General features: G+C 47.6%; 1 protein-coding gene and 1 long non-coding RNA gene across 3 annotated transcripts in view; both read left to right on the top strand.

Annotated features, from left to right (window-relative positions):
• The window catches only part of cunh8orf34 (chromosome unknown C8orf34 homolog), a 43,545-nt gene extending 39,650 nt beyond the window's left edge, over positions 1–3,895 (top strand). For both annotated transcript variants that reach the window (XM_076050450.1, XM_076050448.1), the window contains exons 14-15: positions 2,704–2,742; positions 3,604–3,895. In XM_076050450.1, the coding sequence (XP_075906565.1) occupies positions 2,704–2,742; positions 3,604–3,611 (47 nt within the window). In that variant the 3' untranslated portion in view covers positions 3,612–3,895. The remainder of the gene's footprint in view (positions 1–2,703; positions 2,743–3,603) is intronic.
• Positions 3,896–3,917: 22 nt separating this feature from the next.
• Positions 3,918–15,735, top strand: LOC142904375 (uncharacterized). The gene is made up of 3 exons (XR_012929386.1): positions 3,918–4,177; positions 4,272–5,345; positions 15,702–15,735. It is a non-coding gene; the product is annotated as an uncharacterized LOC142904375 (long non-coding RNA).
• The last annotated feature ends 430 nt before the right edge of the window (positions 15,736–16,165 follow it).

Below are 16,165 nucleotides of genomic sequence, written 5' to 3'. Positions count from 1 at the left end.
CCCACAGTGCAAAACATTCATTTGTGCCAGGGGAAAATTGGTGTACTCATTCCAAGAAGAGCTTCCAATGCTATTTAAAGTTCCTATATAATACCCACTTTAAAAAAAAAAAAAAAAAAAAAGATCTTTATTTTTCTTCTCAGACTCCAGTGAGGCTGTCTGGCATGATTAATTGCCCCGCAAAACTCTCGAGAATAGCCTGTTTAGCCCTCTGTTCACAGCCTTCCGCCAAAACCCTCAGTTTTAGCTACCGACCACAACTGATGCTGTGTTGGACCTTCCATATGTTCACAATGGGACAAAAACAAAGCAAATCTTAAGTATGAGGGCTTTTGTGACATCATCGTATGGTTTCCAGAGAAAAGTGTAGCAAGAAAAAGAAGAACGGTAGACTCCTTTCAGATACATTTAAGATCAAATGGGAACTTGCCTTGATGATCATACCTGAAATAAAAGTTATGGTGCAAGGCACACACTTAACCAACCAAACACCACTAGATTTTCTATATCTTAGATCCAAAGAAATGAATTGTTGCCCTGACATGATATATGTTGTGGCTTTAGAGTTGTTCAGAGATTAAATGCTGCGTGTTTTCTCAGCAAACAAAACATCCGCTACCCGAGCTGAAAATCAAGCGCACGTGTGGCCCCAGGAACGGCTTTTTTTTTTTTTTTTTTTTTTGCTGTTGACGTTGCGACCCAAGAATTCCAGTCAAACGAAAAAGATCAAGCCGGCAAATGGTTGTCACGTGGGAATGTGACCTTCCTGTAAAGCTCCGTCGGAGACCCGTTGCTTTACCATGTGTGTGTATCTTGCAAAATAAAAGGATAAATTCTCCGTAATTGCCCCTGGGGACCGGCCGGGGCCTTGGCAAGCGGAATGGCATGTCGAGTGGGGATGTGAGCCGCACGCTGAATTAGATGTGGCTCAGACTGCGAGAGAAAAGAGACTCGGCAGCCACAAGACATGACAAAGCGCTTTCTTCCGTGAGAGTGGGCCCGCGGGACCGCCGCTTGCCGGAATCTGGCGCGTGTTGCGCGTGCAACGCTGTGTGTTTAGCGTCTGAGCGACGACGTTAATCAGGCCGAGACATCGCCGATGTTTTCAGAGAGCTTTTTTTTTTTTTTTTTCTTTGTTACTCCTTTTAAATAATGCAGAAGCCTTTTCAGGTGTCAGTCTTGTGAATTGCAAAGTATCACTAAATGTTACCACTCTCAGAACCGGTGAGAATGTAGCTCATGAAAGTCCTGTGTTATGCAATTTATTATTACGTAAAAGTACCTTGACCAGTGTTTTGTGTCTTTGGGAGTTGTTTCCAGCATGTCAGACAAGTCATCCAAAGTCTTTTGCACCCTACAGACGAGTAATGATGCAGTCATTTTGGGGTCTTTATAGATGTTTGGTGGGGGGAAAAAACAATGTGAGCCATCGCTGTGGAGTGTCCGAGCTGTTGCCAAAATGTATGGCGAGGGTTAAATAACCAAGTGGGGGACCAGAGCTATTTCCTGTTAGTCTACAAACTTCCACAGTGGGACAACCGCACATACCGCAGCGGAGATGAAAGAAGTCTGCCTCTCTTCACACTGCGAAGCCACTGTTGGTTTTGTCCTGACAGTTTTTTCCACCACTTCCATCCATTGATAAATTTGACGCCAAACGCGCATTAAGCAAAACAGAATTGGTTGTGATATTCCATACTTAGTGGACCAAGTTTGTGTTGGAATAACATGCACATGTCAGTTTGACTGCAAGAACCCCGCACAGCGACATCGACAACATTTACTATCTGTTTTGTCTGTCTGCAAACAGAATCCGCTTATTGTTGCTTTATTTTAATTTAATTACTTCTTCTATTTTGCTGATCATTACAGTTAAGTAATTGATTCCACATTCCTACAGTCTAGCATATGAATCTAAAGCGTGTTGAATTTTACAACCCAAGCCGGTTTTGCCTCATCTCACCATAATTGTGCTGTGATTAGCTGATAATGATGACTGATTAGCTCTTGGACTAAAAGGCCTTTTTTTTTTTTTTTCTACATTAGAAGCCTTCATTTTCTACCAAGAAGCCGTTATTTACTTGGCAAGCAAAACATGTGAAGCTAAAGACAAAAAAAAAAAAAAGAAAAAAAAAAGATGACTCTAAAGTGGCCCTGCGATGACCTGGCGACTTGTCCAGGGTGTCACCCTGCCTTCGCCCTAAGACAGCTGGGATAGGCTCCAGCAGACCCCTATGACCCTGAATAGGAATAAGCGGGTATAGAAGATGAATGAATGAATGAATGACTCTAAAGTGTGAATCGTGTGTTTGCTTGTGTAGAAGGAGCCATTTGGTCACAGTAGCGAGCATGTCAGAGGGAATGTTTCCCCTTCTGCGCTGCAGTGAAAAGACAGGAAGCCAAGCAGTGATTGCAACTGTGCTCTACCGTCTTGGACAAAAAAATAAAGTCTCCAATGTGTTGGCTCATTCTGGAAACATGATCAAACTACTCGCCAGGGTCTTTACGCAAGTAACACAATCCAGGCAACCGGTAGCTCCGAAGAGGCCTTCCTTCAGCCAGACTCACTCATGTGAATCTGACTAGTGCTTAATATTCAGCGAAGCGCTACAGTTTTTCAATTTGAGGCTCTTTGTTTAAACACTATGTACTTTTGAAAAGCAGCAATGTTTTTTTTTTTTATCTTCTTTTTCTCTCTTGCAGGCGGTGCTCGAGATGCAAATAAACGATCTGTGTTTTCAGGTAAGAATGTGGAAATCTTTGTAGTTTTCGATCTACCTTTCTTTGTTGAAGAGGAAATGTATTTTGCAGTTTAAGACTTCACCTGTTCAGAGGGTCAAGAGAACCATCAATAGTCTGCAGTCGTGAAATGTCAGAAAAAAGGAACAACAAACAAACCAAACAAAATAATAAAAATTGCCTCCACCTTCGTTTATAGCCCATTAATTTGCAGCGACAGTCTGACTGACGAGAAGCCGCGCCCTCTGAAATGTGTTTGGCGAACGCCGGCCGTGCGTGAAGTGGCGGTGGTGGCGGGTGGCGGGGGGGGACGACACTGCTGCCCAGTTCCATGAAGTCACTCGGGCTGCGAGTTTTTTTTTTTTTTACGCGCTGCAGACGGCGTCAAAACCCTCGTGGAGAAAAGGAGAAACGTCCGTCTGGGTTTGAGGCCGTCTGCGGCTCCCCTTCTCGTGGAGCTGGAGGTGCTCGCGCCTCCCGGTGCCCGTTGCTGCCAGCCTGGAGGGACATCACAAAGCAGCCCCGCCGCCGCCGCAGCTGCTCCTGCTGCTTGGCTATTGCCGAGGCCAGAGCATTGCCACAGCAAACAAAGCTCGCCTCCCGCTTAAGTCAGCCCAGTGTCAACTCTCCCAGAGCGAGAGAGTGAAATATGGCCACTGGAAGCGGCACCGGGCAGCAACGGGCCTCATTTTCCACCTCATGTTAGCCTGTAACATGGTTCAATATTAAATGGCTGTTTTATAGCAATTGGCCCCGCCGATTATTCCTATTAGCGGTTAAATGCTCCCCTGCTTTGGTTTCTAGGAGACTGATGTTTTTTTTTGGTCTGATTTTTTTTTTCTCTTCTTTTATTTCCTTTCGCAGGCCTATAGTGACGAAGACCAGGGACACCGATCCCATCAAACAATTATGCAAATCCACTGGACATTTTGAATATGTGTACAAAGACAAATATTTTTATAATTCATATGAATGAACAAGAAAAGAAAAGATTGTATACTTTTTTCACCGATATTTCATAAACACTGTACTGTATCTGTGTGATGAAATGTGATTCTATGAGGTATGGAACAACTGTTTTTCTTTTTTCTTGTTTTCTTTTGGGTTGCTCTTTAGCATGCTGTTGAATTTCAACCTAGAGCAGATGCATTTGGTTGTCGACCGGACTGTTTCTGTTGGTTTGTCTGTTGGTTTTTTTGCGAGCCTGTCGTCATATTGACCTCGTGAGAGCAGCACACTCATGTTAAGGAAGCTTGCACAGGTATGCACTGTTATTGTATGAGCTGTTTAAAAATACAAGAGTAGCAGATACACAAGTTGCAGAGGGAATGCCGTTATGTTAATTAAAATGAATTGCCGCACACGTTTGTCTTGTCCTCACCTTCTTTCAGGTGAGGTCTGAGGTGAGGACGCTCACTTACTGGACACATCTTGTAAGGTAAGCATTTGTGTTTTTATTAAGTCACGGATTGTGCTGCTGAAAAGACACCAAATCTGTTTTTTTCTCCCTTTTTTGCCCTGACTCCATGAAGTGCTTGTGTGTGACTACTGAAACTCTCTGCGGCCATCTAACTGTCACACAGGTGACATCAGCTCGCAAACACAGACACGACAGCCAACCGCACCCTCCATGTGGGCACAGTCTGATCCCTCCGTGTAACCCCCCCCCCCATTGCTTCCTGCGGTCGTTTACGCTCTGACATGCCAACTTCTCAGCCTCCCTTTTCTGGCCTGCGGTCTGTAAAGACTACCCGGCCCCTCGAGTCTCGTTTCACAGAGGGCGATTCCAGTGAAAGGAAGTGTGAGGAAAATAATCACACAAAACCCAATCCTGTAAAACATGGTATGCGGATTGATGTCTCGTGTTCGGCCCACTGTGTGCTCAGTGGAAAGGGATGTGGGTTTTTTTTCCAGGGATCTGAGAGAAAACTTTAGGGACATGGCATAATGGGGCCCCAGTGGTGCCTCGGTTGCAACTTATACATCAACAATACTGTCTGCTCGGAGAGAAATTGCAATTTTCCCATTATATATTCCGACTGTATTTTGATTGTCAAGTGTTCTCGGGCCTCAGATCCTCAGCAAGCTGCCTAATCTTTTTTTTTTTTTTTTTTTTTTCATCAGTATCCTCTCTCAGTTCCTTTGCCTCATCCTGTCTGACAGGCAGGGTTCTGGAACGAGACAAGACAGACAGTCTCGAAGAAGGCTTAAATTACTGCCACAGATGTCCCACAAAGTCGGCACTCTCTTGCTTTTCCCCCCTCTGAGTAACTCTGAAAGTCCCGGACTGTCACAGCTTATAAAAATAAAGTGACGGGGCCATAACTGATGTCTCTATAGCTTGTGCTCCATCATATCTCCGATCATAGCAAGCGAAAATTCTGCAGTGTTGCTCTTAAGGCAATAATTTCTTCTGTACGTCCCTAAAGAATGCAAATCTCAGCATCTTCCTGGAGTCTGTATACCGTACTGTTGGATTTATACACTCGAAGGTCTCAAAGGAAGAGCAGTGGCCACCCAGGAATGGCAACAGACACAACTGTGCATACCGGGAGATGTGGACCACCGTCAATGGTCAGCAGACTGAACCAGGTCTTCATTTACATGTAAGGAGCCAGAGGATTTATTTTGACGTGCAGCACAACTAAATGTATGGTGGAAGAAAGGAATGCTTTGAAGAAGTATAAGATCAGTATTATTCACTGCCTGAAGAAAAAGAAGGGAGGGAGGGGATTTAAAGTATATTCTTTCGGAAATTACTGTTTTCTTTGCAGTTAAACCATCTTTACATTTGATTATAGAGAAGTTGTGCATAGGACCGGCACATGCTGACTGACTGAGCCTAATGGGAAAGAACTGTCAGATCTGACAGTCTTGAAGCCTCACACTTTTTCATACTTGACAGTGCAAATGTGTTCGTAAAATGATGGGGTGCTTGGGGAACGGACAAATTGTCTTTAATATATCACAAATGTTGTACCCAAGTTTGTTTGTTTTTTGTTCACCCGGAAATCATGGGTGACGCTAGTGTCACGTTTGGTTGTAAGGTGAAAACACCCGCAAAAGTTGTTTTAATTGGATAACTAAATTTTAAGTCGTCTTTGCCAAACTCAAATAAGGTCCAAGACAGTCATTAGATGGTCATAGAATCACAAATGGTACGCGCCGGAGCCCCGTCGGCCCGCTCAACACATGCGCACTGGTAGCGAGAGCATACGAAATGAATGAATAATAATAACTGTCTCTCCTCTCTCTCTGTGTATGCCATGCAAGTCTATGGGGTCAAAAGTCGACTTTGTTGGCGTGGCAAAACCCGACCCAGCCACCCTATGTGTAGAAGTGAAACCTCTCGTGTCATGCCCTGCCATGCCAGGCCGAACAAACTAGCTCTGGGGATGAATGAATTGAGATATCAGGGTGACGCGAGAGTTCCTTATCACAGTTCTCCCCCCCCCCCCGAATTGAGTCAATAGAATCACACGCTGAGGATGCTGAATGGATTCCCCATTAAAGCAAGAGGCCACGACTGGAATTTGACCATTCCTCAGCCCCCAGCATTGAAAACCAAAAGAAATCCATCATCATTGTGTGGATGTCTCAGACTGTTGGGTTTGGCACGGCCTGTGGACAGTGACATGCTGCCTGTGCAAAACAAGTGTTGTTTTCCCCTGGTGGAATCGTTTTTCCAAGCTGTTTTTCTGCGGCTGTTCATTGGCAGCATCCCTTGGAGCCCCCCCCCCCCCCTTTTTTTTTTTTTGTTTCGGGTCCAGGCAGACGCTGCAGCACCACTGAGGCGAGGTCCTCTCACGCCTTCCCAACTGCAGATCGCGGCCTCCATTTCAGCTTTCATGACAAGTGACAAGAAAATGGCCCGCACCCTTTCGTTCCTCCGGCCCCCTCGAACGACCAAGATGGCTGCTCGGGATTAGAAAGTGCCTGTGTGATCCTTTTGGATCGGCCCCGGAGAGGGGTTCCAGAGAGTGAGCCGCTCTGTAAATCCAGTAGGATTACACGGTGGATGGTGGAAGCAGAAGTGATCTCGGGTTAATTTCGAGGCTTGCGTCTCGTCACAGTCTCGGCTCGGCGGCGCGAGCGGTGCACGAGCCGAGAACCTCCGCGAGCTGCTTCTCTTCCTCGCCAGACTGGTGAGAAAAGGCCAGCCTGTGTGCGTTGCGGTGGGTGAGGCTTTGACCTGGGTCAGATGACTCATCTGAACCGGGCGGTTGTCCAGAGGGAATCTTTGCGCTCATAATGCAAAGGTCTAATCTTGGTCTGGTGGCGTGCCGCTCCAGCAGATTTGTTGAACTTCTGTCTGGACTGGATTAAAGTGAAATATCCAAAGCGGATCGCACACCATTGGCCTTTATCAGCATCCAACTCGCTCCCCCGGACGATCACAGGCCACCCTGACTACTATAGTAGGGTGGAGTTTCATCGTTGGACCATGTGGCTTCACTAGCCTCAAGCCACTGGCTTGATGCAGAAGCACCTTAGCCGATCTGCCTCTCACCATCTGCTTAATCGATCAAAGATGGTCCACTCACTGTTGTTTGCCCATTGTTCTATTCCATTGCCAGTTTGTGTGTGTGTGTGTGTATGTGTTCACACACACACACACACATACATGTCTCACTTTGTTGAAGAGAGGCGATAAATATGTGTTGGCCGCTGGGTGGAGAGATTTAAGGGATGGGAAACGGAACAACAGTCTGGTCTGCATTTGTCGCATAACTCGGCGCGATTCATCCCTGGTAGCGTTGGGTATTTTCACTGTGTGCCTGTCACAATTCAGTTCTGCTGTGCTATTCTGACATGCTTAGTCTTGCTCTATGTTTTATTGCAATCATTACCCACTAATACACCTGCATTCGCATTATTTAGCAAGCTGAAACATATTACCTTGAAAAGCATTAGGGATAATTAGAGATATTTGTCTCAGGTGGGGTTTTTAGTTCACCCTCCAACTTTATTGCCCTGCAGGATTAGGACCGACTCCCTTTGCATAAGGCAGCAAAAAACGAATCAACACAACCCCGCAGTCTCTTTGCAGTCTGGCGGAACCCTGCGTTCCGACTTGTTCTTCAAAACTGATTTATGAGTTTCCCACAAAGCGCTCCTTCCAATTGCTCCCCGACTTCCTGCTTTAATGAAATCTTACGCAATTCTCTCGCCGCCTCCAGATGACCCGTCATTCCCCCCGCAGCCCCAATACACTCTCGCGAGCGGGTTGAGATAATACTGGATCATTTGAATTGGCGGCTTCGTGTTTGCATTTCTCGATCGAGGCGCTGAGGGACAGCGCGCAGATTTGGGCGGAGGGGCGGGGGGTTGGGGGGGATGAATAACGATGCTGGCGTGTCCCGTCGGGGGGGGAGGGATGACGGGATTCTCTCTGCTCGGTGGCCTCCAGTCGACCTTCGGCCACACGAGGCCGGAGGACATCAATCCAAAAGCCAGAAGACGCTTCACACCCGCTGCTCCACTTCCCTTGTCTTGTTCTCCTGCTCTGTCCCGCAGAGTGTTTGAAGAGACCCCTTCTCCCCCCGGTGGTTCAGAGCTCCCGGTTAAACTTTGGGAAGCCAGCGTAAGCTCCGAACATTGTCGCTGCTGTCTGAGCAGCGTGAGAGATGTTTGGATCTCTTTCTTACCAGTCACTGAGATGACGCCGTTTCCCCTCATCAAAGGCCGTCGCTGCCAAGAGTCTGATGTCAATTTCCCAGCAAAACAGCACAATTACTCAGAGGTCACGATGCGCAAGAGAGAGACACGAAGCAGAACCATAAAAAAAAGTCGCATTTCTTTCTGTGACAGAGTTTTTGATAATTTACTTAATAAGATGTCAAGGCTGTATATTTTTTTGGGAGGAGAGTGGTGTGTGGGGGTGGGGGGGGGGGGTGTAATTCCCTCTGCCTTTTAGGAAGGAGCTCAGATAAAATCCTGGCTGAGTCATGGCTGTTTCAGATCTGGCTGAGCAGAAAGCTTCTCATTTTCTGGGTCTCAGCGTCGAGATTTTGCGACAAAGAATGTTTTAATGTGAAAACCAGCTGCGCCGGAACGTTCCCCTCGCCCCGTCCTCCCCGTCCAAAACCTCTCGTTTGCCAGCGGCGTTTCAATTAAACGGGCTCTGCGAAAGCGGCTTTTAAGCTAATTGGAGTGGCCCTCAAACCTCAGCCGGCCGATCGATCAGGACGATGAGGGTTTGTTGAAGCGAAATGCCGTTTCAGGAGGCCACGCGGCAGGTACAATACCTCAAGTACCAGCGCCGAGGCTTTCTTTCCTCTTTAGCCACGGCGTGTTTCTCTGCCGTTAAGTAGAGACCGCAAGAATCCAGAGAAGCAAGAGAAAGAGAAAAAAAAGTGCTGTATTAGAGGAGAAAAAAGAAAAAAAAAAACCAAAACATTATGGTCTTGTAAAACTCTGCAAGCCACAGCCTACACAATGTGCGCTGCAGTGTAGGCATGCATGTGAGCGGGCTTAATAGCGCATGATCTCATTGGTGGCAGCGCATGAGCTTACATGAAAATTAAATTGATTTATTGGGTAAGAGGGAAACGCCACATATTGGTATCCAAAGCAACTTTTTTTCACTCTTTCTTTTTTTTTTTACTGCGTTACCACGAGATGGAATGAATATAAAATGGATGGTTTGCTTTTATTGAGAGCAAATCGTCCAGCCACCAAGGCCATCTCACTATTAGCTTCAGGAACGTGATTTTTTTTCTTTTTCTTTTATAGACCATCCGTCTTCTCTGAGAATCTCTCCTTTGAAGGCGGCTCAGTTGTGAGTCATACAGGTGGGATCTCTTCACATTCACAGCCCCGGGATGCACGTTATCAAATTATGATTCCCGGAGGGAGCCGACTGTGAAACACCAACTGTTTTTGTTACATCAAGAAAAAAAAAAAGGATGACATCAGATGACTTCTGGGTGTGTATTGTGTTCTCCCTGCTCTTTTATAATGGCTTTGCATTACAAGGCCGGCATTCTAAATCACCCCCTCCGTTTCTTACATCATCCCAGCGGGCCGGAATGAGCCCATAACGCCGCCCTCCAAATTGCTTTTGATATCCAGTTAGCTCATCTCCGACAATGGCCAGCGCATGAAGGCAGACATATCATTGAAAAATGGGTCGTGATGTCAGTCGGCCTTTAGCTCATGGTTGAACTCGCCTGAGAAGACTTTCAAGTTGCGGGCCAGAAACGAAGGGATTTAGGGCCTGATTTTATTTGATTTATTTATTTTCCTCTGATGCATTTCCAAGATACCATAAGGTGCCTGGAATTCATTTTTTTGGGGGGATGGAAGTGGTAAAAACAACCAGAGAAGTGGATTCCTGAACAGCTGTTGTGAAGTAATCTCGTCGCCATCTTTCAGCGTCCGTTGCACAGACGGGTGAATGTGTTGAACTGTGCCAACCCTCCACAAGAGGGCACAGATGCTGCTGCCAAAGGAGGCTAATTAAGTTTCCTCTGGCGACATGGTGCGCTGTCACATCCAAATACTGCGTGAGAGTCCAAATAGTTGTTGTTGGGGTTTTTTTTTAGCCTTTAAAACTTGTTAATATCTTGGATTTGTTTAAAAGGATAATCCTGTTGTCATTTACATGCAAAATTAGTCATCACTTTTAATCTGTAGGGATATCAAATGGTCCCACTGGTCTCACCTGCCCTGCTGGATGTGACGCACAGTCAGCAGTTGGTGGTCTGATAAGCAGGAACATGTGTTCGAAGCTGCTGGTGGACCCAGCTGTTGTCCCGCTATCGCAGGTCTTAGTAGATCACACCATGTGGTGCCAAACACGTCTCCAGTGTTGTTTTATGCCAAAGGTTGTCGTTGTTGTTGACAATAATTTGTCTTTCTAACACTTTCTAACTTCCTTGGCTTGCTTCGCTCTTCGGAAAGCGTGAGCTGCACAACGCACTGTTCTCGAAATCGGCCCTTTGTGATGTCACAAATGGCTAGCCAGGTTTAGCGACAACGCCCACAGCCAGGTGTCGGCTCCGCCCTCCTGGCCCGGCTGCACACGCCGTGCAATTTTTGGCTTTGCCGAGATGGAGAGATAACCGTCATTAGAGCGGAGCAGCGACGTCTTTGCTCTCGTGGCCGGCGCGGTCTGGCAGCCTGCGTCCAAAAATTCTAACAGTTTCATAACTCTGAAAAATAACCATGTGATGACGATACCTCGATACCCGACGTCATGTTGCACCCAACTTTATTAGATTTGAGTTTGGCTTGGCTCGCCCTCGTCTGCTTAAAAACAATTTGCCTCTGGGCTCAGAAATGCACTCATGGCTGCCTTCCTTTTGTCCCCCTTTGCAAGAGTCCAACAGTGAAGGACATGATAATAAGTCTTTGGAGGCAGGCTGTCAGTGTCCTTTCGCGAGGGAGTGCTTTCATTTGAACACTCGTTTGCTGTAAAAATCAGGAGAATTAAGGTGATGTTTTTCATCTGTCACAGCTTAGTTTCATCATCTCTGCACTTTTATTCAGGCCTGCTGGTCTCCTTGAATGCAGAAAAATCATCAGCTTAGCCAGAACACTGATGGGCCTTTTACACGGAGACTAGACTTTTTTTGAAACCGCACATTTTCAAAAAATGCTCTCAAACAAAAAAACGGATTTGTGTATGCAAGACCGAACCACGTAAAACATTTGTGCGTTTTCACAGAAACCCGTATTCGTGTGAGCAGGGCCTGATTTCTGCCTCCTCCCCTCTTGTAAATCCTAATTAATACCTGTGGCTCATGGCGAAGTGCAAACAGACAGGCAGCCGGATGGGTGAATGGCACGCTCAGTCGTGTCACGTGCACAGCCTCGTCTGGTGGCAGTCCAACCCTAAGTCCCAACCCTCAATCTTAAAACCCTAACCCTAACCTTTACCCTCCAGTGGCAGTCCAGTCTGCGTGGAGGCAAGGGGACGAGCACGCAAAAGAAATATTTGTCTAATCCGTGCAAGCAAGCTCCCAGACGAAGGACTGAACTTTCCCACCGCCTTGCTCCGATTCTTTTACGCCGAGGAGAGCGTTGAATTGTCACTGCTGCGCCACTAACCTCTGACAAATCGCACACCTGCTCTCTTAAAATCCGATCCGGTCTAAATTTGAATTTCATATTTTTAGATTTTTTTTAATTTTTTTAATTTTTTTTTTTTTTTTTACGGTTTAGACTCAACAATAGCTTGGCAGAAATTTCAAAGTCCCTCCTCGCCCGCACAACAAAACATTTAAAGTTGCAAGAGGAATATTGACTATTAAAACAAAAAAAACAAAAAAAACAAAAAAAAAAAAGAGGTTTCAGACCACACAGCCTCACATTAATGTTTATCTGCGGATCTAGAATATGTAATTTGCTTTGGGCCACATTAAAGAGGCCTAAACCTTTTTCTTTGAAATGATCCGAGTCTTTATTTCTCGGGAAAATGATTACCATATGCAAACATTAAATATACTGCCATTGTGCCATCGCCGAAAGTCTGGCCCGTTCAAACATGTTGTTTCGCAAAGTACCTCGGTCGGCTGTTTTTCGGTAAATGGTCTTTCCCTCTGTCAGTGTTTCCAGGCCTCTCTGCCTCCTCCGCCAGCGCCACAAAGAGCCAGGAAGTTCCTCTCAATGTGCCACTACTAAAACGTTTATCCCTCTCGATTCATGAGGAGGACGCGGGGAATCCATGTGTGTGTGTGCGCGTGCGTGTGTAAGGCTGAAATGGTCTGCCAGCTTGAAGTGAAAAGGGGTTGCCGGGGCGGTGAAAGAGCTGTTTGCTCATGTCCAGACCGGCAGAATGGATGAGGACACAGATGGGATTTCTCTCTGGTGGACTTTTCTTCTCAGCTGGCCCCAGTGTGTTTGGAGAGACATGGAAACCTCGGCCAGAATGGACAGGCATCTTATTGAGCGGTGGGGGAAGACGTAGCACTTTCACCCTGAATGGGACGTGGCGAAAGTGATGCGAGGAGTGTTTGCGGAGACGAGGTCGACGCGGTGTGAAATCGGTCACAGTTATCCTCACTCGGGGGACGGTGCAAGGCCCAGAGAGCCTGCAGGAAGATGATGGTGTGTTGTCGCTGCAACAGGAGCAGCAGCAGCAGCAGCAGCAACAGGCATGTCCAGGCCTTGCCCTCTAATGCTCGCTAAAGCTGCGGCGCCATAAAACTTCAAAGCTCCGACCATAGAATTCATCTGGGCCAGTTTCTCTCCACGCTGAATACTTTTGTTTCTCTCCATGAGGGGACGAGGACAAAAAAAAAGAAAAAAAAAGAAAACGGCAGATCCTCTTCAAAGCACGACGAACTTGCTTTTGGCATCAAATGATTCCAAAGGGATGCATCTTAAAATCGTCACGATGAAATACAAAATAGTGTTTTGAAGGAAAATACGGTATGCGAATCCGTGTTTTGCCAAAGAGCCAAATTGCTTCAGCGGCTCCTTGGGACGCCGTCAATTAGGGAGAGTGAAATGGGAGGCGGAGGGATTCCACGGTGTCGTTGTGACTTGCTGACAGGTGTAGCACAACCAGGGGGTGAAAGGTCGGGGGGGAGTTGCCATGGCGACACAGGCCCAGAACTGCAGGAGTCATCAGCCGCGTTCTCACCTTCCAGTGTTTTTCATGCCACGTCGAAGTCTTGGTTTACAGCAGTGTCCAAATTAATAAAGTGTCTGCACATAGAGTTGAAAAAAATACGACCATACACACTTTTGTGTAAAAAAAATAACGTTGCTTAAATATATTTTAAGATGAGCAGGAATTTGTTAAGCATTTCTTAAGCCGTGCAACTCAAGTGAAACATCTCCAGTGCGCCAGGGGTCCGGTCATTATCGACGAACATCAAGATTGGAGGTTAAAGCAACACCGGCTTAGTGGGAGTGATGGCGAGATCATTGGGGGAGATGGAGCGAGCGAGCGGGCTGGCGGAGGGGCAGGGTCGGGTTACACGTCGTCGACCCCAGACCTGCCCTGGTGCTGTCCGTCAGAGGAGAGGAGGAAGCAGAAATAGACCTTGAGTGAGGAGGGGGCTGAGGGGGGCGGGGGGAGAAACCTACCGATGAGTGACATATTTTGACGCTCACGCTTTTTTGGCTCAATGGCGTCCATTCAGCCGCTTCACCTTGGAGCCCGAGACGAGCCTAATCAGATGTGATGCTCGCGCTGGACCCAATTTAAGTGGCACGATTGTTAGCGGGGCTTTTTTCTCTGCAGGAAACACAATTTGTTTTTCCTTCCAATTTCTCTTTCCCCTCCGCCTCCGCAAGCATCCATCAGCAGCCACTTAGTGCAGTCGGCCGTCTTCATGGGAAAACACAACAAGGCAGTGTGGATCAATGCAATATGATTTGTGTGATTTTTGCGCCGCGGTTTGAGGTCAAAGCAGAGCGACGTCTGTGGGCCCTGGCGTGACATCACGCAGGGAGCTGAACCCTGCGCCGGGCCCGGGCCGGGCCGGGTCGGGTCAGCCTCTAATGAGATGTAAGGATCGCCCCCGCCGGAGAAAGTTGGACCGCTGCGGAGCCCCGTCCCCGCCCCTGCTGCTTCCAATCCTTCATTTTCCACCAGCTGGCGAGCAGATGGAAGGACCTGTTGGCCAAAAAGTCAAGAGGGAGAGAAGGAGGGAATGTGGGCACGAAGTGGGAGAAAAAGAAAGGGAAAAAAACTGAGACTGACAGAGATGTTTGCCGGTGATAAGCGGCGTTGCCTTTCAACCGGAGCTCGGGGGGGGGGGCGAGATCTCCCTCGTCGTGAACTGCAGTGCGTTGGAAGCATTTGGCCAAGGTCACTGGCTCGGGTTATGCAATGTTAGCGTTTGGCGTGTTTGTTTACGAGGCTTGTGAAACGGAGGAAGTCAGATTGTGCGGGGGAAGGTGATGGGAATGTCAGAGGATCGGAGAGAGTGAGTGGGCACCGCCTGCACAGCTTGCGCGGCTGATTTGTGTGTGTGCGACTGTGCGTGTGTTTGCGTTGCGGTCAGAATGATCTCTGTCCTGCTGTTATTTACCTTCCAGGCCCTTCAGAGGGGAAACCAAAGGGTGTGGAGGGATCAACAGGGACTTGTCCTGCTGGATTCCTCCAAACGCCGCCTCCTCAGGTTCGGCCGAGAGCCGTTCGGCATAATGACCGCCAGTTGTGTGCACAGGTGCTGCTGGTGAAGGGGGGAAGGAGTCGGCTCTCGCCTTGACTTCTTGTCTCTGTTCCTTTTGGTTTCGCTAGATAGATTAGACCGCAGTTTTCATGTGTTTCCCCACAACAGCGATCGCTGCCACCGGCCTGTTCATGAGCCTCCTGAAGAAAATGACAAGAGGTCCGAACCTTTATTAATCCCACATTGGGCAAATTTGCGTAATCACAGCAACAATACAGCAGAAAATAAATAAAATGAGTGACAATTGGTGAAAAGCTAGAAGGTTCCACAAAGTGTCGCTTATCAGGAATCGCAAAATTTGAACTTGACAATTCAATTGTTGCAGGAGGCTAAATCAACTGTTTCATGTAAATCGCAAGTTGTTTTATTTTTTGAGTGTTTCTCAAAGTGGGTGGCGTGCCCCCCCCCCCCGGGGGGCGCAGAGTCACGTCTGGGGGCAGGGGGGGGGGGGGGGGCGCAAAACACCGGGCGGGAGGGAGACGGGGCGCCCGGGGGAACTAATGTTTTCACGTGGGAACTTTTTCCACGGCGGAACAATTAAGAAAAAGTGTTCAGTAGGTTGTAGCTAAGAAGAACGCTGCTCAGGTCCACAGGGTGGACAAATACTGCTCTACCACTGTTCTTTGTTGTGTTGTGTCCACTTTTGGCTGTAGAATTGTTCACGCCAGACTTGAAGCGGGGTGCACCTCCGCGGCCGAGAGAAAAAGGCCAGAGGACAATGACCAGTTTTCATTGTCCTTTGCATCAGTACGTGATCTACGCCGCGACTGGCGCGATATTATGACTGGGGGAGGGGGGAGGGGGGGTGAAAACTTTTCTTCCTCCAAGGTGGGGCGTGACAGAGAAAGTTTGAGAACCACTGACCTAAATGCTGATTTTTATCGGGGTGACAAAACTCCTGTGAAACAACATAGCGGTTAATAGGTCCAGCGCTCCCATCTGCCAATGACCAGATGACTCAGCAAGTGGGCGATGTTATTTCCTGTCTGTGAATAATCACCCCCCCCCCCCCCCCCCACCCCCCACCCCCACGCCCTTCTTTTAATATACACCTCAGACGTCGGAGTTTGTCTCCTGCGTCAGACGGAGTGATGTTGTGTACATTTCTGTTCTCATCCTCATCAGCCGGGAACACTGTGTTTGGAGGAACTTGTCGGTAATAGTGACTGGTGTTGCATCAACACCGGCGCTGATTGGGTGTAACTGCTGCGATGCGGCACGAAACAGAAAGAAAAGGGGAGAGGAAGAAAAAGATCACACATGGGATCAGTTGGATGCACTTTTTTTCATAT

This window comes from Nelusetta ayraudi, unplaced genomic scaffold (genome assembly GCF_046127955.1).
Source record: "Nelusetta ayraudi isolate G7.1 ecotype Tasmania unplaced genomic scaffold, CSIRO-AGI_Nayr_v1 ptg000127l, whole genome shotgun sequence".
NCBI classification, from domain to species: domain Eukaryota; kingdom Metazoa; phylum Chordata; class Actinopteri; order Tetraodontiformes; family Monacanthidae; genus Nelusetta; species Nelusetta ayraudi.
The sequence above is the reverse complement of the archived record's forward strand: the minus strand, read 5'-3'. Positions and strand labels throughout refer to the sequence as shown.